General features: G+C 43.1%; 2 protein-coding genes across 8 annotated transcripts in view; both read left to right on the top strand.

Moving 5' to 3' along the window:
* Window positions 1-12298, top strand: part of GOLGB1 (golgin B1) — an 81282-nt gene extending 68984 nt beyond the window's left edge. For 6 of the 7 annotated variants that reach the window (XM_014593329.2, XM_006162627.3, XM_006162626.3 and 3 more), the window contains 7 exons: window positions 527-692; window positions 886-1023; window positions 5635-5778; window positions 7352-7449; window positions 7976-8110; window positions 11413-11518; window positions 11795-12298. In XM_014593329.2, coding sequence (XP_014448815.1) covers window positions 527-692; window positions 886-1023; window positions 5635-5778; window positions 7352-7449; window positions 7976-8110; window positions 11413-11518; window positions 11795-11929 — 922 coding nt within the window. In that variant the 3' untranslated portion in view covers window positions 11930-12298. The remainder of the gene's footprint in view (window positions 1-526; window positions 693-885; window positions 1024-5634; window positions 5779-7351; window positions 7450-7975; window positions 8111-11412; window positions 11519-11794) is intronic. The other variant, XM_014593330.2, reaches the window with a different exon arrangement.
* A 4577-nt stretch (window positions 12299-16875) lies between these two features.
* HCLS1 (hematopoietic cell-specific Lyn substrate 1) overlaps window positions 16876-26701 on the top strand; it is a 35879-nt gene continuing 26053 nt past the window's right edge. The window contains exons 1-3 of the mRNA XM_006162620.3: window positions 16876-17000; window positions 20698-20781; window positions 21335-21408. Coding sequence (XP_006162682.1) covers window positions 20698-20781; window positions 21335-21408 — 158 coding nt within the window. The 5' untranslated portion in view covers window positions 16876-17000. The remainder of the gene's footprint in view (window positions 17001-20697; window positions 20782-21334; window positions 21409-26701) is intronic.

The following is a 26701-nucleotide window of genomic DNA, read 5'->3' as shown; positions in this document are numbered from 1 at the left end:
GAAGGTAAAACAAAACAGTACAAAAAAAAAAAAACAAGTTTTGCTTTCTGGAAATAAAAATTTCTACTGTTTTTTTCATTTTGGAATTGAACTTCAAGAGAAAATATAAATTGCTCTATTTCAGCATCATTAAAAAAAAAAAAATCCTGCCCTAGCTTTATTCTATTAAGAATTTCAATTTATCATCAAGAAGTTAGGTGCTTAGCATGTCCTCCTTCAGTTGCACATTAATGCTGACCACGGAATTTAAGGCCATCTGAGTGCACAGGATTTTTTTTTTTTTTTCCATAGAGTGCATATCCTCACCAGAGTGAAACAGAGAGAGGGAAAGTGAGAAATCACTCCCAAGTGGGATGGCCATTCTCCATCCTCAGGATTTGGGGGCATGCATGCACATGCACCTGGCTTGATTTTCAAGCCTCTGGATCTAGTACTTAAACTGTGTCAGCCATGTGGGAGTCCAGTGCCTTCTCCATGCCACCTGCCAGCACATTTTTACCTGTGGTTATTTCATGTTTTTTTCTAGGATGGAGAAGAATTCCTGGGAAATTCATGAGAGGAGGATGAAAGAGCAATATCTTATAGCTATTTCAGATAAAGATCAACAGCTCAGTCATCTACAGAATCTTTTGAGGGAATTCAAATCATCTTCTGCCCAGACTCAGGCCCTCCAAGTGCAATACCAAAGACAGGTGAGTAATTTCAGTATATTGCTGCTTAGAGTAACTGCTACTCAGAAGCCGAGAGCCTCCTGTAAGTGAGGTGCCCATCTTTTACAATTAGGCAGACCATCTTATGACTTTTTTGAGTAAACAGAATTTCTAGTGGGAAGGAATTAAGCATGTGCAACATAAGAGAGAATTTCATCAATATCTGTCCTGGCAGGCATCCCCAGAGACATCAGCTTCCCTCGATGGGTCACAAAACCTAGTTTATGAAACAGAACTTCTCAGGACTCAGCTCAATGACAGCTTAAAGGAAATTCACCAAAAGGAATTACGGATTCAGCAACTGAACAGCAAAGTAAGTATTTCCTGCTAGATTAGAATTCAGTTTCTTGTCTATACAACTATAAGCAAAAAGATAAATAGAGGGAGCAGCAGTTGGCGTAATGGCTATGTCGCTGGACTGCCATGTAGTCGACTGCGGTTTGAGTCCCAGACTTGGTGGCTTAAACCACACCGGGCGTGTATGTGTGTGCGTGCCTAAGATCCCGAGAGGAGAATGGAGAAGGGATAGCAGCGTGGCCATACCCCCTGAGGGGGGTTGATTTCTTGCTTTCTCGTTTTCTTTCTGGCGAGCGCCCGTGCCCTATAGCAAAAACCTCTCCAAAAGAAAAAAAAAAAACATGAGAGGGATGATCAGTGGTATGATGTAGTCTAGATTATTCTATCATATTTTGCTTTCACAAAGGTAGCCACAATTAAATACAGGAGCTTATGAGCTAGAGCAGATGTCAGCATACTTTTTCTTAAAAGTCCAGACAGGAAATATTTTAGATCTGCACACCTTTTGGTCTCTATTACAACTACTTATGTCTGCAGTTGTAGACAAAGGCAGAATAGACAATAGATAAACGAATGGGGTGGTTGTGTTCCAGCTAAACCTCATTTACAGTAAAAGGGCATCAGGCCCTAGATTGTGGTTTGCCAACCCTCCGTAGGGGCCTGTGTTTATCTTAGACAGAATGACACAAATATAAAAGATAGCTTATATATGAGCAGCCTATTATAAGCAATTAGACTTACCCAGTTAATAAGTTGTATTGGTTTGTTTTTTCTCTTCTAGATCTGCAAAGGATAAGTGTTAGGATTTTTTCAACAGTGAAAGATTTTTTGTTTGGTTTGGTTTGGTTTGCTATGGTTTGCTCTTAGTGGCTAGGAAAATTACCTTCTTCCTATGTTAGGAGAGGATCACGTTACTCTCGTCCTAAAAACCCAGTAGTAGTCATTGTACCTAGTTGCCTTTGTCTCAAATTACTATTATTCTCAAATATTTATATCCTTTTTATACTAACTAACCTCACAACCCCACCTCTAATCTGTGACCTACCTCCCTATTCTCAACTCTCAGAAGGGACACCATCAGGTAGCAGGTAGAGCTTTAGATTTGGAATCAAGTACCACACTTGAGTGTTCATCTGACATTTGCTTTAGCCACATGACTTTGGGTAAATCACTCACCACTCATTCCTTTTTTGTTTACTGTTTGTAAATGAGGCCAGAAATTCTTTCTCTACCTCTCAAATAAGATGATACTTGTTAAAATACTTTGTAAGCTGAAAATTGCTCTTCAGATGTAAGGTTACTTTTTATGTTTATCTTTCTGAAGAGCCATTTTTAGCGCATATGGCACTTTTACAAGTATATGTGGATTTTTTTTTTCATTTTATGTATGTATCAAATGCCCTTCCCTAGAATATCTCTCTCCTATTTTTAAAATTTTGTTTATTCATTCATTTATTTTTAATTTGACCAGAGATAGAGAAAGTAAGAAAGCAAGCCATCAAGTCCAGGACTTAAACTGTTGTCAGCCAGGTGGGAGAATCCAGCCCCTTAACTACCACGCAACCTGCTGGTACCCCTAGAGCATCTCTTGAAAACTCATCTTCTGTTTTCTAAAACATTTTTGATTCAACTTTTTTACACATATATTTGTGAAAAAGAACCCCAAACAAATGACCAAGACCCAACTTCAGTTAGGTAGTCAGTAACATGGTAAACTATAGTGCTGGAAGTCACATGGCCAGCTGTGGGTTTGGATCCTCGGTTGATCTGAAAATATTCCAGTGTGCATGCTCCCAAAATCATAATGAACTGGAGAGCTAGGGAATTGTTGTGTGATGGGACCCTGCCTAAGGCATTCCTCTCTCTCTCGTGCACTTTCTCTCATGAATAAAACAAAAATGCATTTAAAAAGATGTTTTTAAGGAAACCAGCAGTTAGCATAATGGCTATGTCGCTGGACTCCCACGTAGTTGACTGCGGTTCGCGTCCCGGACCCGGTGGCTTAAAACTCACGCTGGGCACGTGTGCGTGCATGCCCAGGATCCCAGAGGAGAACAGAGGGAAAGGGATTGCGGTGTGACCATACCCCTTGGGGGGTGATTTCTCGCTTTCTGTCTCTATGTCTCTCTCTGTCTGTCTGGCGAGCGCACGCGCCCTATAGTGAAAAAACCTCTCCAAAAAAAAAAATAAATAAAATAAGAAGAAAAGAAAAGAAAAAAGATGTTTTTAAGAGGAAAGATCAAACATACAGCCAGGTACGCCAATTTTCTCTTATAGAATGACATAGTCCTATAATAGGTACTTTGTATGTAGAGATATCTCTGATTATCAAGGTATTTGTATATAAATCATTACTCAACACTTCACAACCTGTAAGTGAAGAATTAGAATTATAGTTCCAAAGTACCAAATTCTAATCAATTTTTAGAAACTATAATGGGTAAATTTTTTTATTCAATATGAAAACAATTCTATTTTTTACATGAAAAATGATGACTTAGGTTGCTTTGCCAGGTAATGAACATCTTTTTTTTTTTGAGAGATTTTTTGTTTGTTTGTTTGTTTGTTTTGCTTTGGGCGCATGTGCTCGCCAAACAGACAGAGAGACAGAAAGCGAGAAATCAGTGAGGATGGCCACGCTGCCATCCCTTTTCCTCTCTGTTCTCCTCTCGGGATCTTGGGCACACACACACACACGCCCGGCGTGAGTTTTAAGCCACTGGGTCCGGGACGCGAACCACAGTCGACTACATGGGAGTCCAGTGACATAGTCATTACGCCAACTGCTGGTCCCGGTAGTGAGCATCTTCAATCAACACGTTTAAGGAAAGTCTTAGTGACCTATTCCTTATACAGTAGGGGAGAGTCCTGCTTTGAGTGGATGAAATATTCCCACCTCTGAGAATCTAGATTCCCAGTACAATTGGTTACATACACATAGGCATGTTGGAATTTTTCTATTTCTGGGCATCAGTTGGCATGGGCATTAGGAGGCTGAACTGCACATGGCCAGCAGCAGTTTGAGTCTTAAACCTAGCAGCTTACATTCTCACTTTCCTCTCTCTGTCTCTCTGTCTCTCTCTGGTAAGTACACATGCCCTGTAGTAAATTAATAAAATAATAATAATGATAAATAAAATTTTAAAAATGGGGAGACCAGCAGATAGCATGGTGGTTAAGGCACTGGACTCCCACATGGCTGACCTTGGTTTGAATCCTGGACTTGGTACCTTGAAACTCAGGCTGGGCATGTGTGCTCAAAGTCCCAAGAGGAGAATGGAGTAAAAGGATTGCAGCATGGCCATCTCTCCTGGGGGTGAATTCTGTCTCTCTCTTCAGTGAGTACATACACCCTGTAGCAAAACTCTCTCTTAAAAATAAAAAAATCTGTGTCTCCCTCCTTCCACATATTATTATTTATTCTCCTCTCTTTGTAATTTAAGACTCTATGATATTGAAGAAGCTGCCCAATAATATTATTATACAGATTTTGAGGTGACAGCTCCTTCTCTAGCCATGTCAAGGTTTAGGGATTATAGTTCGTTCTTTCTTTTTAAAAATAGAATTACTTAATTTATTTTTATTATTTTTAAAATTTAACCAGAAAGAGACAGAGAGAGAGAAGGTGAGAAAGTAAGCCACCAGGTCTGGGATTTGAACCGCAGTCAGCCTTGTGGGAGTCCAGCATCTAGACCACCATGCCACCAGCTGGCCTCTCTATAGTTATTTCTTAGTAACTTAAACTTGGACCCACTGCTTGTTCTCCTCTTACATACTGAGAATAGCCTATCCTGTTAAGTTGCTTTTGAGTTTCTGCTTCATGATTTTCAGAAAAGGTACTAGGTACCATAAAAAATGTTTTCTGCTACTCCTCTAGAATTTTGTCTTTCTTGGTCAAAAAAATTTATTCAACTTTCTCACTTTGAAGGAACACAGTGCTATTGTTGCTGTTGAAGTAATGCTCTCGCATAAACAAAATTAGACTCTTGAAACTCGGGACAGTTAGCCTGAGTTTGTTTGTTTGTTTGTTTTTAAAGAGATCTTTGCTATAGGGCATATATGCTCACCAGAGTGACAGAAAGCGAGAAATCACTCCCCAAGGGGGATGGCCACACCACAATCCTTTCTCCTCCAGTCTCTTCTCAGGATTTTAAGCATGTATGCACACACACCCCACATGAGTTTTAAGCCACCCTGTCTTTTTTTTTTCCTGGAGAGGTTTTTGCTACAGGGCACATGCACTTGCCAGAGAGACAGAGAGACAGAAAGTGAGAAATCACCCCACTGAGGGGGATGACCATGATGCAATCCCTTCTCCTCCATTCTCTTCTCGGGATCTTGGGCACGCACATGCTCGTGCCCAGAGTGAGTTTAAGCCACCAGGTCCAGGACTTGAACCATGGTTGACTACATGGGAGTCCAGTGACATAGCCATTATGCTAACTGCTGGTCCCAAGATGCCCTGTCTTGAACTCAAACCACGGTCGAATTTGTGGGAGTCCAGCAATGTAACCGCAACGTAACCATTGTGCCATCTGCTCATCTGCTGGTGCCTAGCCTGAGTTTCATAAGCAGTTTCCCTGCCTACAGTTCTATTGGGTGTTGCTTTTCCTCTCCTCTATTACAGTTCTCTCAGCTACTCGAAGAGAAAAACACCCTTTCCATTCAGCTCTGTGATACTAATCAGAGTCTTCGCGAGAGCCAGCAGCACTACAGTGACCTTTTTAATCACTGCGCAGTCTTGGAGAAACAAGTCCAAGAGCTGCAGACGGTGAGTAAGGAGGTGCCGAGAGATGGGGAGAAGTGTGATGAAACTGAGTGCATAAAGCATAGAGAACAGCATTGAGAGGCTAAAGTAATCAGGTGAGGTGGAACAAAGTGGGAGAGACGAGGAAAGTATTGAGATGGGACTAAAGTCTCAGAATAATTACAGAGTTAGGAGTAAAATGACCAGTGAGATGTTAAGCAAGAAATCAAAATGTGCAGACCAGCAGGTGGCATGGTGGTTAAGGCAGCTGGATCCCATAGGGCTGATTGCATCATTCAAGTCTCAGACTTGGCAGCTTAAAATTCATGCTAGATGTGTGTGCATGCATACCCAAAGTCCTGAGAGAGGAGTGGAGGAGAAGGGATTGTGGTGTGATCATCCCCCCAGGGGGTGATTTCTCACTTGCTTGTCTGTCTCTGGCAAGTGCATGTGCCCTATAGCAAAACTGAAAAAAAGAAAAAAAAAAGAAAAGAAAAGAAAAAAGAAGAAATCAAAACGTGAGTAGGGAAACAGTGATGGCTGAAGTTTTGGAACTCTGAAACTAAAAAATGATCATTTTATACTTTAATAAAAACTTGCAGGGATATTTGGACCTGAGAAATAAAACAGACAGAATTATTGACAGTAGGAGAGAAGAGTACAGTGTTAAAGTCAAGAGAAGACTGAACATTAGAATGGAGATTAATTGGACTGCAGGCTTGGAAGGGGTTGGTGAGCAAGGGAGGGATCAGAATAGCTTCTGGAAAATCCATGAACGTCTACTGAAAGAAAGAGACTTCTAAAGTAAAGCTTTAAACTTTCCTTTTTTGAGAGATTTTTGTTATAGGGCGTGTGCACTCAAAGAGAGACTGTGAGACAAAAAGCAAGAAATCACCCCCTGGGGGGATGGCCATGCCAAAATCCTTTCTCCTCCATTCTCCTCTCAGAATTTTGGGCACACATGCGCACATGCCTGTCATGAATTTTAAGCCACCAGGTCTGGAACTTGAACCACAGATGATCACTTGGGAGTCCAGTACCTTAGCCATGGTGCCACCTGGTGGCCTCTGGTTTTAAACTTTTAAGAAGAGAAATTCAAGAATGAAAACTGGGTGAAAAATTAACTAAGGAAGGAGTTTGTTCTTTTTCCTATTTTTAAATTTTAGCTATGGGGCATGTGCACTCACTGGAGAGCAACCGTATGAGAGAGCGAGAACGTGAGGAATCATCTCCAGAGGGGTGGTCAAGCACAATCTCTTCTCCTCTCAGGAGTTTGGTTACACATGCACATGCACTTGGTGTGTTTTTCATTGGAAAAATCATGATACATTTTTGCATAGAAAAATGTCATGACTTTTCTGACAACCCAGTAGCACCTTAACTACTATGCCACCTGCTGACTCCCCAAAGCAAGATTTTTGTATAGGCAGTTGGATCTACTAGGGCAGAAAATTCTCACTTCTAAATCAGGACTTAAGAAGAATTATGAGCAAGAATAGTCCTCTTCAACATTCTTCGTTGTCTCTATATCAAACGTGTTCTCTTTTTGCCTGAGTATACTTTGACCACTGAATTACTAAGCTGTTGCTTCTTCTAGGGGCCGCTAAATATAGATGTTGCTCCTGGAGCTCCCCAGGAAAAGAGCGGCATTCACAGAAAGAGTGATCCTGAGGCCCTGGGGGAGTCACAGCGAAGGTAGGGGAGCAGGACTCAGCCCTGGAGCACACACTCCATGTACAGAAATTGGTTGGTAATCTAGAGTGAACTAGAGTCCATTGTATGGATTTTATTATTATCTTACTGATCGATGAAGACTAAAGCGGAACAATAACAATAAAAAATTTGGAAAAAAGAAAAAAGTTTGGGAAGCAAAAATAGCAACATTAGCATACATATCACTAACAGACACTCCATGGTATTAAAATGAAAGATAGTAAGTCAATCTCCAAAACTTAAGGGTTTTATTTATTTTTTTTTTGCAGTTTTATGTAATCTATGGCTATGCTTTAAAAATATTCTTTGTGTTCAGACAAGCTTCTGTAGTGTTGTCGGAAAAGTTACAATGCATTTTTGCATAGAAAAACAGAAAAAAAATACATTATGACTTCCAACAACCCAGTAGTTTTTTCTACTTTATAACCTTAAGTGGAATTTGAATCCCTTGTATTAGTAGCTGTGCTTTGCATCCAGTGATGCTGTTTGTCTTCCTTTTATCCTGAAGCTTTACTGAAACCCAGCAGCAGCTGTGCAACACTAAACAGGAAGTGAATGAATTAAGGAAGCTGCTGGAAGAAGAACGAGACCAGAGGGCTGCTGCTGAGAATGCCCTGTCTGTGGCTGAGGAACAGATCAGGCGGTAAAAGTGGAGGGAGATGGCCTCTATTCACCTCTGGTCTTTCTCATCATAATTGTGTACATTTCAGTGGCCAAATTAGGATAGTTAAAATCTTACTTTCTCGGGACCAGCAGTTGGCGTAATGGCTATGTTGCTGGACTCCCATGTAGTCAACTGCAGTTCGAGTCCTGGACCCGGTAGCTTAAACTCATGCCGGTCACATCTGCATGCGTGCGCAAGATCCCAAGAGGAGAATGGAGGAGAAGGGATTGCGGTGTGGCCATTCCCCCTGGGGGGTGTTTTCTCACTTTCTATCTCCCTGTCTCTCTCTGTCTTTCTGGTGACCTCACGTGCCCTATAGCAAAAATCTCCACCACCACCACCACCCCAAAATATTACTTTCTCTGGAGATATCATTGTGGTCATCCAAGAGAACACTGCACTTGTGGAGTCTAGGAGGACTGGACTTTTCCAAAGCAATTGTCCCTCGAGAATAATAATGATAGCTACCATTTACTGATAGCTTATTTCATATGATGGTTATATGATAGGAAATAAGCTCTGAAAGATACCTTAATTCATTTCAGCAATAACTATATGAGGTGGGTGTCTAGGTCTTCAGAGGGCCAAATAAATGGCAACTTCATTCCCTGAGATCTGAATCAACTGAATTCTTTTCTTAAGTTTATTTATCTCCTACAAGAGGTAGAAACACCCCCAACAGAGTCTTCATACCACAATCTATGCGCAGTCTTAGCCAGCCTGGGTAATGGGCATACTCAGGGAGGGCCTGAGATACGAACCCAGGACCTTTTCCATATGGGCCCAGTTTTGTTACTGCTTTGCCACCAGCCAGCCCCTGAAATATTATTTTCTGATTTATATGTATAGGAGATTAAAATATAACTTTATAAAGATAATATTAAAAGACTACTGGGCCAGGGCAGGTTTTCCTCATAGAACCTGCTCTTGCCAAGCTAGAATATTGGAGTAGTAGTGAGTTGTGCTTGTGGGCAGTTTGTTCTGTGTGTGATTTGGAAGGGCCGAGCTACAGAGCTGCATATCCTCAGGGGCTTATTCCCAACTCATCAGTCAAGAGCTTCACTGTGTGAAAGGGTAGCAAGTAGCTACAAGTGTTTTGCTGCTGGAAGTGCCTTTGCATGGACACTTGTATTGTATCTGGGGGAAAGTCACCTTTGTATATTGTCTCTTTCCTTAGAGAATGATATTTGTGATGGTAATGCCCTCTTAGAAAATTTACGTGGCAGGATTAGCAGTCCCAGGGAGTAGATCCTATTTGAGATTCCTTCCTTTTCCATCCAGCATATTCACAATTTCTCAATATTTATCACCCATTTGGGACTTGGCATGCAGCGTTAAGGGTGGACTCTGTAGGAACATAACAGTTTTGTGTCACATCTTGTTGTCTGTGCTGAGCATTTTGAGACCTTGCACCCACAGTTGTTTCTCTTCCACGTGTTAGAGAATTGTTTAGGCCTGTGAAACCTGGCCCTTGGGGAGCTTAGTCTCCCCATATGTAATTAACCTGGCCCAGGCCAACTTGAGACTGTGTGGTGTAGGGTGACTCCCAAGCCTGTGGATAAGCCACATGAATCCATGTGTAGCCTCTCTGCAATTTCTTCTTTGGCCCTGATGCAGAATGGAAATTGGAGTAGCTAATTCAGTGCTCCCTGCTTGGGCCAGGTACTGCCCTTTTGCTGTCCTCTGTGGTGCATTTGGACCTCCGGCCTTGTGGTGTAAAAGCAGCCAATGCATCTGGACTCACCGGTACCTACAGACATTTCATCTTCTCTCAGCCCAGCCTACAGCAGCTGACAGCCTGACCTCCACAGGGGTAGACCATGCTGTTCAAAATCAAGTCTAGTCTGAAAGGATTACCACATGGAGGAACAGGCAGCGGGTATACTCTGTAGTCACCTGGCTCTCAAGAGAAAAACTGTCAGGAAGGAGCTAGGCTGTACATGTTTGGTTTCTCTTTCTGGCATTACAAATCAGATTAAGGTATTCCTTCTCTCTTGGAGAAAACAAGGTGACTTGCAAAGAGAGTCAGAGATGTCAGTCTCCTTACTGTTCATAAGGAGAAAACATGAGTTTCCCCTTCCCCATTAAAAAGGGCATCCCAGGACCAGCAGATATTGTAATGGCTATGTCGCTGGACTCCCATGTAGTCGATCATGGTTCAAGTCCCAGACCCGGTGGCTTAAACTCATGCTGGACACCTGTGCATGTGTGCCCAAGATCCGGAGAGGAGAATGGAGAAGGGATTGTGGTGTGGCCATTCCCTCTTGGGGGGTGATTTATCTCTGTCTCTCTCTGTCTTTCTGGTGAGCGCACACGCCCTATAGCAAAAACCTCTCCAAATAAAGAAGGGGGGAGGGGGAAATCCATATAATTAAAATCTTGATAATATGTGCTGTGTTACCTGCAGTTTCTTTGTTACAGTTTTTGTTTTTGTCAGAAACTATTAGATGGGTAATAGCAGCTTCTTCATTAAATGGAGAAGTTCTAGTATTAAATAATAAGCAAATGAGTAAAAAGTGAAACAAAAGAAGAATTAGAGGCTGCCAATTCAGCTGGGTTCTAGGAACAATTGGATTCTAGAAACTGTAAAACTCTTTCTTTGATGCTTTTGTCTATGAGTCTTTATAAAATAAATTAGTGCCTGTCTCTGAGTCAGATGTAGTGTAGTGGGGAAAAAGAGTTTGAGGTTTAAAGACAAGCCAGGATATTACATTCTTTCCCTCCTGCTTACTTTGATGATAATAGCACCAGCCTCAAAACCTGAGGATTAAGAATGTGTGTAAAGCACCCAGCCCAGCACCTGCTACAGAATAGGCAGTCAGGTCCTGGTAGTTATCATCACCTTTTTTTTTAGAGGTTTTTGCTATAGGGTGCGTGCGCTCGCCAGACAGATATAGATAGAAAGCGAGAAATCACCCCCCAGGGGGGATGGCCACACCGCAATCCCTTCTCCATTCTCCTCTCAGGATCTTGGGCATGCACGCACACGTGCCCGGCGTGAGTTTAAGCCACTGGGTCCGGGACGTGAACCACGGTCAACTACGTGGGAGTCCAGTGACATAGCCATTACGCTAACTGCTGGTCCCGAGTTATCATCACCTTTACTGCTCCTGAGAGACACGTATCTGCTGGTACAGTCCCTGTAGGGGACAGGGCTTTGGGTGCAGCCTTTGCTGCAAGTCTCCCAGGCTGCATTGTGGGGCAGGATGACTGGGAAGACTTCCCTTTATCAGCCTCACCTGCCGTGAATCAATGCCAGCCTTCTTTTTTTCTCAACACAGGTTGGAGCACACCGACTGGGACTCTGCCAGGACTCCTATCATTGGCTCCTGTGGCACTCAGGAGCAGGCACTGCTCATAGATCTCACAAGCAACAGCTGTCGAAGGGTAAGAAGGGAAGAAGGATAAACAGGCTGGCAGTGTTGAGGACAAGGGGTCAAGGACAGGGAGTGTGGAAGTCCAGGTACCTAGCAGATGACTGGCGTGCAAGATTGGAGGAACCTGCTTGAATTTGCCAAGTTGTTGGCCCTGCAGGGATCTTCTAGGATATCAGTTTTCTGCAGTGGTTGGTTCAGCTTTGCATAAATGCAAAATTTGGGGCAGGGGGCTTGGGGACGTACAGGCACAATTCTGTAGTCTCTGACTTTCAGATTTTTCTTTCAGACCCGGAGTGGTGCTGGATGGAAGCGAGTCCTGCGTTCTCTCTGCCATTCGCGAACCCGAGTGCCACTGCTTGCAGCCGTCTACTTTCTGATGGTCCATGTCCTCCTCGTTCTGTGTTTCACGGGCCATCTATAAACTGAGTTGTCACTTTTTGGGCCATTTCCCTCAGAACTTGAACTTCCCTCACCTCTAACATCAGAGCTATCAATCCCATTGGTCTTGCTGCTTACAGGTCATTTCTCCAACTCTCTACAGAAAGTGCCTGCAAAAACAGGTAGATATGAGCACAGGCTGGACCAGACTCTACTGTCTTCTACTGCCCAGGTCCTGGACACTACTTAATCTCAGAAGCCTCACAGTTGGTTTGTTGGTGCCATATTTTGTTCAGATTTTTCAGGACCCTGATCTTTTTTGGAGAGGTTTCTGCTATAGGGCGTGTGCGCTCGCCAGACAGACAGAGAGAGACATAGAGACAGAAAGTGAGAAATCACCCCCTAGGGGGGATGGTCACGCCGCAATCCCTTCTCCTCCATTCTCCTCTTGGGATCTTGGGCACGCACGTACACGTGCCCAGCGTGAGTTTTAAGCCACCGGGTCCAGGACGCAAACCACAGTCAACTACGTGGGAGTCCAGCGACATAGCCATCATGCTAACTGCTGGTTCCCAGGACCCTGATCTTTTTGTGGGCCTCTAAAAGATACTGCGGAATTTCTTTCAACCAAGCCAGGAGGATGGTTCTGACAGACCTAATAATCTGAAGTCTAGTATCATTTTGATTGATAACTTCCTTCCTTTTTTTATTTATTTCTTCCGTGAAAGAGTAGACAACCTCAATAGGAACCCCACTCTATGATCCACTCCAGCCTCAGCCAACCAGGACCACGGGCTATGTGCATACATGGTGGGTTCACGGAGACCTTGGGTGCAAACAGGCCATGTGACCTCAGCATCATGAAGCACTGCACCATAACAACTGGCCATCGAATGATCATTTCTTTTGCCTTCTTGGCTTGTATTTTCTTCTGCTTCAAGTGGAGGTAGCCTGCCATGAACAAAGTTCTGGGGAATGAACACATCACTTCATACGATGTCTAATTAGGCCTCTTGCACAATAAGGTAGGAGCTGAAGAACTCCCTAGGGGTTCTTAGCTATTGGATCACAGGGGAAGACAGCATCTTCCTCGTGTGTTTAGACATAATTGGAGTGAGAATTCACTGTCCTGGACTGGGTGCAATCCCACTGCTTATGCCTTGGTCATAAGTATCCTGAGGTATTAAGTGTCCCATTCCTTTCCTTTCACTGAAAGACCAAAAGAACGGGCTTTAGATAACAGCGTTCAGATTCTTGCCATTCCTATATTAGCTGGATATGACTCAAATGTCGGCCCTGAGAATGTCCAGAGGCCAGCAGATACCAATTCTAGGTGAGGCATCAACTCTCAGCAAGGGGTCTGACTACTCTGACAACCATACTGCAGTATCTAGCTTCTTGAAGTACTAAACTGACATGCTGGTGGTGACAGTTACTCCAGTTCAGCCCCATGGCCACCTGCCTCTGTGATAGCAGAAAGCTCAGTCAAATGGAAAGAGAATGTGAAATACTTAAATGTAGACCAGGCACTGACAGGCAGGACTGAATTCCCTTTGTGCCTGTTCTGCTTCCTCGCCCCTCCTCTACCCTTTTCAGTTGGTTATTTTCTTATACACATGATGTTGTTCACAGCCTGTTCTCACCACCCAAAAGAGAGAGAAGCCTGGTGGACTGACTGATCTGCTCTAAATCCTTATTCTGTGGTGATTCAGTCTTGGTCACAGCATTCTGGGATCTTTCCTGAACAACTGTAAAATAATAAAATTATTTTCAGAATGAAGCATCGTGGTATGTGTGTGTAATGTTTATGGATACAGGTGCTGACATACAGGGAAGGTTTTGTTTCCATGTGGGATTGGGGAAGGGGTGGACAGAAGGCATTGGGGCCAGGTAGAGATGGGGTGGCCAGGAATGGTTCCAGGGTTAGAAAGCTCTACATACTCGGGCTTTCTCCTCACCGGCCAACATCAGTAACAGTGGCCTGCATCCTTCTGGCCTTAGCTGCTGGGCCTCAGGATGCTAAGGAAGTTCTACCCTGACTGAATCAAACAAGCTGGCCTGGCCTTGTATGGTCCTGGGAGAACACTCATCTGGAAAACATTGACTGACTGAATCAAACAAGCTGGCCTGGCCTTGGTACATGCAACTCACACAGGGCCTTGTATGGTCCTGGGAGAACGCTCATCTGGTACACATTGAATCATGTATAGGACTCCTCCTGGGTGGAAACCCGGGAAGAAAAGTTTAATAATAGAGTAAAGTAGGTGGAATAGACTCATTGTTTTTCTATTACATTGTTGCTTAGGAAAAGCTGGCTCACCTCAAATACAAAAATGGTTCAATTGAGCCCAGTCTTTCTGGCTTCAAAGCACAGGCTATTTCTGTGTACCACACATCACTCCTTCATCAGGAATGAACTTGGTACCTTGGCTAAGGAGAGGGGAGTGTTGTGTGTGTGTGCGTGTGTGTGATCTCTGATAAAGGTCAATGAGTTTTCTAGAGAACTATGTATTTGGGCAATAAATTCGCTCTCACTCTATTTCTCACTCTCCTGCAGGATACCTTTAGGGCACTTTTATTACCCTACTTTCCTGCTTCCTCCTTCCATTAAATTCAATATATACTTGCTGAATAATCTAGCAGGGGAGGCAGATAATTCCTGTAGACAAAAAATTATATTCAATCAAGTTAACATAATCACAGGATGAATTAGGTATGAAGTAAGTACAGTTTGGGCAATAATTAACTGTGCAGCGAGCAATAAGAAATGACAAAGATGAAACTTGAGAAAGGTTTTCAAGGACATGTAGGATTTTGTGAGAAGAAAACATTCCAGGAAAAGGGAGCAGCACCTAACAGGCACTGCATCCATTCAGGGCATACTTAGTGAGTCATACAGATGCCAGGACCTGACAAGCTACTCTCCATGCTGGAAAGTGCACGGTTCACCTAACTCCACAAATGGTATTGGTATTACTACAGAGAAGAGATGCTGGAAATGTAGGAAGGGTCAGATCCAGCACTTGCGTGTCATGCTAAAAGATGTGCTCTGATCTACAGGCAAAACCATTGAAGACTTTGGAGCAAGGAAGTGACATCAGATTTACATGTTTGAGTGCCTGCTCATTTAGGATCACTCCCCAGACCCAAGAGAGAAAAAAAACTGACTTGAAAATTTGCATAGGCCAAACACAATCTTATTATTGTCAGCTGAAAAGTCATGATGTATTTTTTGCATAGAAAAATGTCATAACTTTTCTGATGACCCAATATATGGGTAGTGTGTCACAATATCTGGTCTGATAATCCTAATTTGACAGTCAGGATTCCAAATCTAAAATATTTTCTCCCTTCTGTAGATTTACTCTTTAAAATAACTTTGGTGTCACCATGCTGCATAGGTCATGAAGTAGGAGAAAAAGGAAATCTCCCCTAGGCATAGAATCCTTAGATTTGGAAGTGACCTCAGAGGCTTTCTATTTCTTTCTTTCTTTTTTTTTTTAAATAATTCTTTTTAAAATTTTATTTATTCATTCATTTATTTTAATTTGACCAGAGAGAGACACAGAAAAAAAGAGAATGAGAGAAAGCAAGCCACCAGGTCCAGGACTGGAACTGTGGTCAGCCATGTGGGAGTGTCCAGCGTCTTAACCACCATGCCACCTGCTGGTCCCCAGAGACTTTCTATTTCTAATGCAGAATTCTCTGCTCTGTATTTTGGGTCATTTTCATTCAGTCCTGCTTCAACTGCTTGGGGAATCCACAACTGAGCAAGTCAGATCAGGACTCCACAGACCATCAAGGAGAGGCTAGGCTAGCTGCAATAACACACCAAAGTCTCAGGAGTTAATGCAGCAAGTTTTTTAGGTCAAGACTAAAAGTCCTTCTCATGAAGGGTGGAGCTCCACTCATACTAGCATTCTGACACTCAGGTCAGACTGCCAGGGGAACCACTGGAAAGTTTGTAGATTGCTTTGGTGGACAGTGAGCAAAAATGCATCACAAAGCTGGCAGAGGTCTTAAAGTCTCCACCAGAAAAAGATACCTCTTGTCAAAAGATACCTTTGGTCAACAGTTAAACAAGTCAACTGAACAAGTCTGATTTCAAGAGGGGAGAAAGGGGCAGCAAATCCTGATGAACAGTAATGATACCACAAAGATCTTCCATCTGCTGGTACCACGTGGTTCTTTGAGGATTATATTATCTGAAACAATCTTTCCACCAGTTAGCTCAGACTCTGCTCTGCTCCACACAAGGTACAATCTTTGTCTTTGTCTTCCTTTTCCCCTCATGAATTATTCCCTTCATCATTCCACCATTGATCAATGTTTATTTAAACATTTATATGCAAAATCTCTTTTTGTACTCAAGGACATGGCTCTCCAGAGGGAGGGAAAGTGAGAAATCACCCCTCGGGGGCGTGACCACGCTGCATTCCCTTCTCTTCCAGTGTCCTCTTTGGGCATGCACACACATGTGCCCAGTATGATTTTCAAGCTGCCAGGTCTAGGACTTGAACCACGTAGTCGGCCATGTGGGATTCAGTGTCTTGACCTCCCACACCACCTGCTGGCCTGCAAATCACTCTTTTAAGTGCTGTGGGGAATGTAGAAGTGAGTTTGTTTTTAAATCTTATCCTTCAAAATCCACATACAAATCACTTTTTCCATCAGGTCTTTCTTGATGACTGCAACCCATAGCAAATACAATTCCTTTATTATCACACTTGCAACTACCCACCTGTTAAGGCCACAGATGCTGTTCTACAGCATTCTCTACTGTGTTCCCCAGTTGAATGTTTCTCTGACTAGATGACAAACTCAGAGAAGGAACGGCATTGTTATGACTGCCCTCAAACCCCTAAAACCTTGTAGAAGACTAGGCACAGAAACATTGAATCCTTTTTTATTTACATGTTAAAGCAGAAGGAACTGACTCAAACCCCAGGAAGTAGCTGTGAGGACAGGGTGACAGGAAATGACAGAAAACCTGAATACGGAACTGGAGCAGCAGCTCAAGAGTTTTTTGTTCTCAAGTGGCAGCAGCCAGAGGAGGAAGTCGAGTGTGGACGTGAGGAGCCGGGAACTTAGAGCAGAGACTCACGCTAGAGGAGGTGGGTACTCTGAGCGGTGGGAGACCTGGGGAGCATGGCTCAGGAGCTGGAGAGGAACCTATCTGGCTCTAGGGCTTGGTGAGGGACAAGGTCACTACTAGAAATATTTTCACCTTTATGGCCAAAAGGCCTAGGTTTGAGTGGCCCTGGAGAATGAGCATCTGAGGATGGAAGTAGAAGGGTGGGGCTGAAGCCCAGGGAGTATGATTGAGCAGCCATCTAGCACCCCAGACCAAGCAAAGTCTTCCCTGATTTCTGCTGAGAACCTACAACCCACTCAGGGGCCTCTGAGGCACCAGGCACTAAATCGGGGGTGGGAGGGTAGGACAACAGGAGTTGAAGACAAAATCTGCCCTTGAAGAATGTGTGGTCTAGAAGGAAGACAATCCCATATAGGAAATGGAACAGATCAGGAAGTAGTCGCCGTGTACACCAGGGCTGAGAACCAGGTGCTGAGGGAGGCCGAGTGAAGGCATGGATTATTCGGCCGGGACGAGTTGGTATGACTGTAGGATCACAGAATCCCAGAATTCAGAAATGGAGAGGACTTTCTAGATGAGCTTGGTTAAGCCCTTCGTTTACTCTTCGTCATAGGAAGTCAGAATCAGTGAGTGGCCACATTGTATTTGCGAATGGCAGCTTGATACTTGGCAAATGAGACCATTCTCCATGTCGATTCCCTTACCATGGGCCCACAGAGGCTCAGGGTCACCAGGCCTTGTGCTTCCCCGCATACTTTATTCATGTGGTAAGTCAGTCTCATGATGAGGTCCTAGACTGTGCCTGCCATCCTGGGCACCGTGCCTCACCAGGGTCCTCTCTGTCTGCCACTTCTAGAAAGCACCTCCTGCCTTTAGTTAGGGATACTAAGTCTCTGTGTCCAAACTCATCCTTATTTCAAACATGGGGAAAGGTGGGAGATTTATGGGAGAGTCAGGTTGAGGCCTCAAGAAAGAGGATGGGACCATCAGTCCTCACTGCTTCCTTATTGCTCATGAGTATCTCAGAAACTTCTCCTTTGCAGTGCTGTTGTGAAGTGTTTTTTTTTTTTTTTTGAGGCATAGTCCAGGAGCCAGGGTGTGAGAAACAGACAGGTGGTGAGGATGCAGGATTCCAGGGCTCGTTTATCTGCCCCCACCCATAGCTATTGCCGCAGTGGGGAAGGCAGAGCTGCCCTGGGCACTGACTCACCTACATTTAGGCTCCAGTTGGTAATTCTCCAGTGTCCTCTCAGCATCTCGTTAAACTTACCCCAAATTTTCTCTGGTCTAGTTTTTAAGGGGTGGTCCAAAAAGCACAGAGAAGGATGGAAATAGAAAGCCAGATGATCTGAGAGCCTAGGTGAAGAAACAGGAAAGCCCTTGAAGTGGCTGTAAAAGGAGACAAGGAGGAGCATGGGAAAATGTCTCCGATGGGATGAGGTGTCTGAGCAGGGATAGACGGATATGGATGTTGCCAGGTAGCAAGTGTGCCCCAAGGTCCGTAAGTCACAGTGGCCTCCACAGCAAATGTGCATTTTGGGTTGTCACCTCTTCACACCGCAATCCAGGATGCCACAGACGCTGACCTACCATGCAGTTCTTCCTCAGGTACAAGTGGTACGGCCCACTGGGACATTGCAGATGCCAAGAATAACATTTGGCATCCTTCCAAATGAGTGGCTTAGTATTCAGTTGATAAAAATAGATACCTCCTTTTTTTTTTTTTTTGAGAGATTTTTTGCTATAGGGCATGTGTACTTGCCAGAGAGACAGAGAGACAGAGAGCAAGAATTTACCCCCACAATCCCCTCTCCTCCATTCTCCTCTTGGGATCCTGGGCACGCATGTATACGTTCCTGGAGTGAGGTTTAAGTCACTGGGTCTGGGATCCAAACCATGGTGGACCAGGTCTGGGACCCAAACTGCGGTCGACTATGTGGGAGTCCAGCAATGTAACATTACACCATCTGCTTGTCCCTTGGGTACCTCTTAATACTGAAAATGAGGGATGTAGTACAGGCTGATTTTTGAACTACTTACCTTCTTTGGATATATAATTGAACTGTTTTTAAAAATTGAGTAGTTGGGGGGAACCAGCAGTTAGCATAATGGCTATGTTGCTGGACTCCCATGTAGTCGACCATGGTTCGTGTCCCGGACCCGGTGGCTTAAATCTCACGCGGGGTGCGTGTGCGTGCGCGCCCAAGATCCTGAGAGGAGAATGGAGGAGAAGGGATTGCGGTGTGACCGTCCCCCATGGGGGGTGATTTCTCGCTTTCTGTCTCTATGTCTCTCTCTTTCTGTCTGGCGAGTGCACGCACTCTATAGCGAAAATCTCTCCCCCCCAAAAAAATAAAATTGAGTAGTGGGGGACCAGCAGTTAGAGTAATGGCTATGTTGCTGGACTCCCACGTAGTTGACCGCGGTTTTCATCCCGGACCCGGTGGCTTAAACTCACGCCAGGCGCGTGTGCATGCGTGCCCAAGATCCTGAGAGGAGAATGGAGGAGAAGGGATTGTGGCGTGACCATCCCCCCTGGGGGGTGATTTCTTGCTTTCTGTCTCTCTGTCTCTCTCTGTCTGTCTGGCGAGCGCACTCGCCCTATAGCAAACAAACAAACAAACAAACAAAAAACCTCTCCAAAAAAAATTGAGTAGTGGGATTGGTTGGCAAGCAGCACGGGGATTGAGGCACTTGGACACCCACATGGCCGACCTTGGTTTGAGTCCTGGACTTGGTGGCATGCTTTCTCTCTCTGTCTGTCTCTCTCTTGTCAAATCGAAAAAGAATAATAATAAAATGAAATAAATAATTCTTAAATTTTTTTTTTTTGGTAGTAAGTTATTTATTCCCAGCAAGTAATGCTTCTCTACACATTGTTCACTGCAGAAATTTCAGCAGATCCTAAGGCCTGCTCACAGCTGCACAGTGGCTGGTCTGAGTGGGAGTGGGAGTGGGACCGCACTTGTAGTAATGGTTGGAAAAATTCTCACCATAGTTAAGCAGGTTGTTGACAGAAACAGAGATGTTCACTTTGTCAGGAGCTGGACCAATTTATATTTTGATAGTTATAAAAGGAGCCATATATAAAAGTGAGTGAGATGGTACATAGCTCTTGAGATGATATGGCACCTCTCACTGATCATCACTTCATACCACGGCCTGGCTGGCCTCTGGGCATGAGGGAGTGGTCCTAGCAGTCGACCCTAGGTTATTTAGTGTTCCTACTTCCACAAAGATTTCTCTCCAGACTCCATTGGCCCCAGGCCATATCGGTTTGTTCTAAATAAACCCCATCCCCTCCTACTCGGATTGAGCAGAAGTACTTTCCCAAAAATCCTGTCTAATTTGCCTCAGCTTCTGTTTTCTTCTAAATAAAAAAAATCACATTCTTGTTTTCCCTACTCATGATTCTTCTTCTCTTTTTTTAAGCTTATGTTTTTTTTTAATGAGAGACACACACATACACAGAAAGAGAGAAGGACAAGCACCCTCAACAGGTTCTCTCTCTTGATCCTCCTCCAAGCTCTTCTGGCCAGCCAGGATCATAGGACATGCGTGCCTGGCATCTATAAGTGAATCAGAGAACCAAGTCTTAGTCCTCCACATGGCTTCCAACAGTGCTGACTGTCATGCCACTGCTGTGCCACCAGAGCTAGGCCTTGATTTTTGTGTTGTTGTTGTCTCTACTTATTCCCATTTTCTGTTACTCTTAGATGTGGAAATCTGTAGTGGGACATGATGTATCTGTTTCCGTGGAAACCCAGGGTGATGACTGGGACACAGATCCTGACTTTGTGGTGAGTTGAAAATAGCTTTCCTTGGACAATGAAGAAAGAGGTGACTGTTGGGGGAGTGCATATGGGCCATCTGTGACCTTTGAGGAGGTTTTGGAAAAGACGGTATGGGACTGAGATAGCTCTCCATGTGGGACTGATTGGAATGACAGTTGGCTGTCATGAGGGGGCATGCAAGATAGTGTTGAGGGAGTTGACAGTGTGATTGACAGTCTATCATAAACTATACTGAAGGTTAAAAGCAGGTGAACCGGGTAACCTTTGGCTTATGATGCAGGATTTGGGTGGGTATGTGTAATTTGGTGAGATTGAGAAGTTGTAGGAGACATGGGGGGGGGGAGTGTGAAGAATGCAGAGGAGGAAGGGAGGCTTCAGAGCTCTCCAGTTAAATTTTTATGTGGGGCTAGAGTGGGGCCAACACTGAGAGGAGTATGAGTGAAACTCTGACTGAGCAAGGCAGCTGCTCCAGGGGACCTGGAGGGCAGGTATGTCTGCATGTGGCCCTCTCAATGTGGCAGCTTTGCCATAATTTATTGCTGAGTACTGTCTTTTCCAGAATGACATCTCTGAGAAGGAGCAACGATGGGGAGCCAAGACCATCGAGGGCTCGGGACGCACAGAGCACATCAAGTAGGTGTCAAAGGACTGAGGAAAAGGAAGTGGGGCTGTGGGAAGAGTCCAGAGAAAACACAGAGACTTGGCGGGAGGATGAGGAAGAAAAAAAGAGAGCATAGTTCATTTCAAATTGTGTGTGTGCGTGTGTGTGTGTGTGTGTGTGTTTCCCCTAGGGTCTGCCTTCATGTGTCTGAGTGTGTCATTGTGTATTTCTATTTTGTGTCTCTTCTTTTATCCCCCACGACCCCCAACCCTGTTATCTGCCTTTTATATCTAGCTATTCTGCTTCTTCCTCAGGTGGGTGTGTTGTATTAACTGCCACCCTTCCTTCTGCAGGCATGAGAGATTAGAGAGAAAGTAGCTCCAATGCTGAGGTTGTATTTCTCATCTATCTGGATCTATCACTTATCTCTTTGGTTACATATAACTGTTTAGAATGTTAGGTGGGAGAATTCAGATGGGTGGAGAAGGATTTAGTAAAATATGAAAGTGAAGATTTCAGAATAAATGCTTTAAAAAGAGGACAAGGTCAGCTCCCATACCTAGACCAAATTAATTTTTTATTTGATGATTTCTTATTCACATTTGGTTTGTATACATTTCTGTTGCACATAACATGGTTTTTCAAAGTATGCATGCAGTGTGTGACAACCAAATTAAGGATATTACCTTATATATCATTTTCAATGGAGAACTTTACAATCTTGTATCTGTTAAGTTTTTAAAACAGTTTTTCACTTAGCTTCTTTTGACAGTAGTGAGAGCCCATGAGTGGTAATATGAAGATATATGACACTTGGAAAACTAGTAGATAAAAACTACTTTAGCAATGATGTGTAGGAGTCTTTAAGATTATAGACCCTCAGGGACCAGCAGATGGCATAACTGTTGTGCACTCTTACATAGTCAACTGCAGTTTGAGTCCTGGACCCAGTGGCTTGAAACTCATGCCGGGCTTGTGTGTGTGTGTGTGTGTGTGTGTGTGTGTGTGTGTTCCCAAAATCCTGAGAGGAGAATAGAGAAGGGATTGTGGCATGGCCATCCTCCCTGGAGGATGATTTCACACTTTCTGTCTCTCTGTCTTGTGCGCATGCCCTATAGCAAAAATCTCTCTTAAAAAAAAAAATGATTATAGCGCCTCAGTTTCTCTCATTTAACAGTGTCAGTAGATCACAACATAGCACAATCAACACACTATGAAAACTATGCAAGTGGGTAATATTTAGTACTATGCATTGTTATTTAATCAGACATACAGAATTTGAATTAAATAGCTATAATAAATATTACTCTTCAACAAATTAAGCTTTTCTGGAATTAGTTGGAATGACCCCCCCCCAAAAAAAAAAAGAACAGAATTGTTCAGGAAGAGTTGCTCCTTTCCTCTTTCCTTTTCTCTCCTTTCCTTTTCTCGCCTTGCCTTGCCTTGCCTTTCTTTCCTCTTTCCTTCTTTCCTTTTTTTAGAATTGTGACTTCTGGTTTACATATCATTGTTGCACATCTTTGTGGTGTACAGTATGGTTTTTCAGTCATACATATAGTATGCAATAATCAAATCAAGAATATAGAAATATTCATCTTATTTGATGTAAAATATTACATTATGCTGTTCATGTTCAATAATAGTCTACTAGTTCTACTTTTTTATTTTTTGAGAGATTTTCGCTATAGGGCATGTGCACTCGCCAGATAGAGAGAGACATTAGAGACATTAGCTTGCTATAATCCTGCTTGGCTATTTTAGGTACTGTTGCCTAAGCTTTAGGGGTCTTATTGAAGAAATCTTTGTCTACTCCAATATCTTAAAGTATTTTCTCCAAGTTATTTTTGTTTTTTTTACATTTTTAGGTTTTTGCCATAGGGTGTATATGCTCGTTGGAGAGAGGCAGAGACAGTGAGAGGGAAAGTGAGAAATCACCCCCCGGGGGAATGGCCACACTGCAATCACTTTTCCTCCATTCTCCTTATAGGATTTTGGGCCTGCACGTACACATACAAGGTGATTTTCAAGCTATTGGGTCTGGGCACGAACCACTGTTGCCCATGTGGGAGTCCATTTTCTTAACCACCATGCCACCTGCTGGCTCCCTCACGTTGTTTAATAGTTTTAGACTTTATGTTGAAGTCTTTAACTTAATATGTTTAAGTAGTTAATTTTGAATTAATTATTGTAAATGGTGAGACACAGGGGTCTAGCTTCACTGTACTGTATTTGGCTATCCAGTTTTCCCAGCACTGTTTGTTGAGAAGATTGTCTTTTCTCTACTGAATCGTCTTGCAAACTTTTTTCTTTTTGGAGAGGTTTTTTTTGTTTGTTTGTTTTGTTTTGTTTTGTTTTGTTTTGCTATAGGGCGCGTGTGCTCGCCAGAAAGACAGAGAGACAGAGAGACAGAAAGTGAGAAATCACCCCTCAGGGGGAGATGGCCATGCCACAATCCCTTCTCCTCCATTCTCCTCTCGGGATCTTGGGCATGCATGCACACGTGCCCGGCATAAGTTTAAGCCACCAGGTCCGGGACTTGAACTGCAGTTGACTACGTGGGAGTCCAGCAACATAGCCATTACGCTAACTGCTGGTCCCTCGTCTTGCGAACTTTGTCAAAAGCGGTTGACTGTATACTGTTGGGTTTAGTTTTGGATTCTCTATTCTGTTCCATTGGTCTATGCATCTGTACCATGCTGTTTTTCTGTTTTGGTTAGATTATGCCTTTGTAGTTCTTTTTTTATTTTTCAGTTTACTATAGGGTGTGTGTACTCACTGGAGAGAGACAGACAGAAAGAGAAAGAGAGAGGAAAAGTGAGAAATCACCCCCTGCAGGAATGGCCACACTGCAATCCCTTCTCCATTCTCCTCTCAGGATTTTGGACATACACACACACACACACACACACACACACACACACAGAGCATGATTTTAAAGCTGCTGGGTCCAGGACTTGAACCATGCAGTTAGCTGAATGGGATCCAGATACCTTAACCTCCACACCACCTGCTAGCCCACTTTCATAGTATGTTTTGAACGCAGGTATTGAGATGCTTCCAAATTTATTCTTTTTGTACAGTATTAATTCAGCGATATGAGGTTTCTTGCAATTACAGGCAAATTTTAGGGTTGTTTTTTTTTTTCTATTTCTGTGAAGAACATCACTGATAGTTTGATAAAAATTACATTGAATTGGTAGATCACTTTGGGAAGTGTGACATTTTAATTATATTAATTCTTTCAATCCATGAGTAAGTGCTATATTTCCATTTTTTGTATCTTTTAAAATTTCTTTATTCAATTTTTAAATGAAAAACAATTGATTTGATATAGTGACTACTGTAATTTTGTTGTCTCCCACAATTCATGCATTGGGACTTGGTTGTACTATAAAGGCATTAAATGAGAACTTAATCCCTTCATCATGTCCCTGGGAGGGACCTTTATATCTGGCATGATGAGGTCACTGAGGCAGGGCCCCTATGATTGTGTTCTGGTGGATTTAAGAGGGGAAAAAAATACAACAAAATCACCTAATGATGCATTTCTTCGAACATACCTCATCATTAAGCAACATACGACTGTACTTAGTATGTCTTAGCAGCTCAGTGGTGTTATTTCTCCTCCCTATTAATATAGATACATTTAATCAGATGTGTATCCTAAAAGCCTAACATAAACGTGTAAACAGATGACAGTCTTCCTTCTTCTTACCTGCCTGCTGTGTTGAACAGCTTCAGTACATAGATCACTCTGACCGGTGTCCCCTAGGAGTTTACAATTCAGTGGCCCTGCATATTTCCTCATTAACCTAACTGGATATAAATCTGGTTAAATAAATGGTGGAGATATTTACATTAAAACTCACTCATCTCCCTTTTACCAAGGTGTAAAACCACCAGGAGTCTCTGCTGGTGACAGTTCAGGTGACCTTAGAGGGGTCACTTTTCCTTTCTGAGTCTCAGCTTTTCCATTTGAATCGAAAAGACCTTAGGGGACCTTCTAATAGTAAACGTGCAGTATTCTGGGATTCTCTTGCTAAATCAATCTTTAAAGTCAGATGGGAATTGCTAAGATCCTTGAGGAAAAAAAAAAGAGGGGGAGGAGAAAGGTGAGAAGAGTAACTGCAGAGCTGGGGTGACTCAAAGCAGGAAAAGGAAGTGGTTGTGGTCCTCACTGACCTCACTTACACTGTGGTGTTTCTTTTTAAGTATATCTTAAATCATTTTTGTTTGGGGATTTTTTTCTGGTAATTCAGAGAGTAGCTGAAAGGGTCCTGTTAATTCCTCATCCGCTGTGTGAAAGAATCACCTAGTTTTCAAGAACTAGTGTCCATCAGGTCATCTTCTTCTCTCCCCTCTTTCCCACTCATTCTCTTTGGTGTCTTTTCCCTTGACCAGCTAAGGATCCTTATTACCCTGTGACAATGCTTCTTAAATTTTCTATGGAAAAGGACAAGAGGTTTTATCTTTTTCTTTTTTTTTTTTTTAATTTTTGTTGTTGTTGTTGTTTGTTTTTGGAGAGGTTTTTGCTATAGGGCACAAAAACAGAAAGCAAGAAATTATGCCCCAGGGAAGATGGCCATACCACAATCCCTTCTCCTCTATTCTCCTCTCATGATTTTGGGCAGGCATACACATACACACACCTGGCCTGAGTTTAAGCTGCTGGGTCTGGGACTCGAACTGTGGTGGACTATGTGAGAGTCCAGTGATGTAGCTATTACACCACTTTTTCCCCCTCTTCTGGGTTTTTTTTTTTTTTTTTTTTTTTTTTTTAATTTTCAAATCTGTTACAGACTGGTACTTTCATAAAATAAAGTAAAAATCAATTTTCAGAAAAAATAAATGAAAAAAATGACATAGAAAATGCAAGTACACATTTTTTGATTCAACCAAAATAAAATCACTATGTCAAATAAAAGTTTCTAGACACACATTCTCCATTTTCATTCTTATTTTATTATAGAACAGAAACCGTTCAGCAATGGACAATACTTAGAGTGTCACTGCTCCAAAATAGACTTTCAGGATTTCCTGAAACCTGACCGCCATTAAGTTAGGTCCTTACTGATCTACAACCCAAGGATACCTGCCTCAGAGGCCCTGCTCACTTTCTTGTGCTCTGAGGTTGTATACCAAGTGGAAATGAAGAATGGTATAGTGCCAAGAATATAGAAATGGAACTGTAGAGATTTAGGGCCTGGCCCTGGCTTTGCTATAAAAGGGCTCAGTATGCTGAATATTTTACCATTGTCTCTCTTTCCCGATGGTGCCAGGAGATACTAGTACCAGCCTCATTTACCTCACCGTGAAGAGCTATGG

Source organism: Tupaia chinensis, unplaced genomic scaffold, assembly GCF_000334495.1.
Source record: "Tupaia chinensis unplaced genomic scaffold, TupChi_1.0 Scaffold140355_1, whole genome shotgun sequence".
NCBI lineage: Eukaryota > Metazoa > Chordata > Mammalia > Scandentia > Tupaiidae > Tupaia > Tupaia belangeri.
Note: the sequence above shows the minus strand (reverse complement) of the source record. Positions and strands in the feature narration are given on the sequence as shown.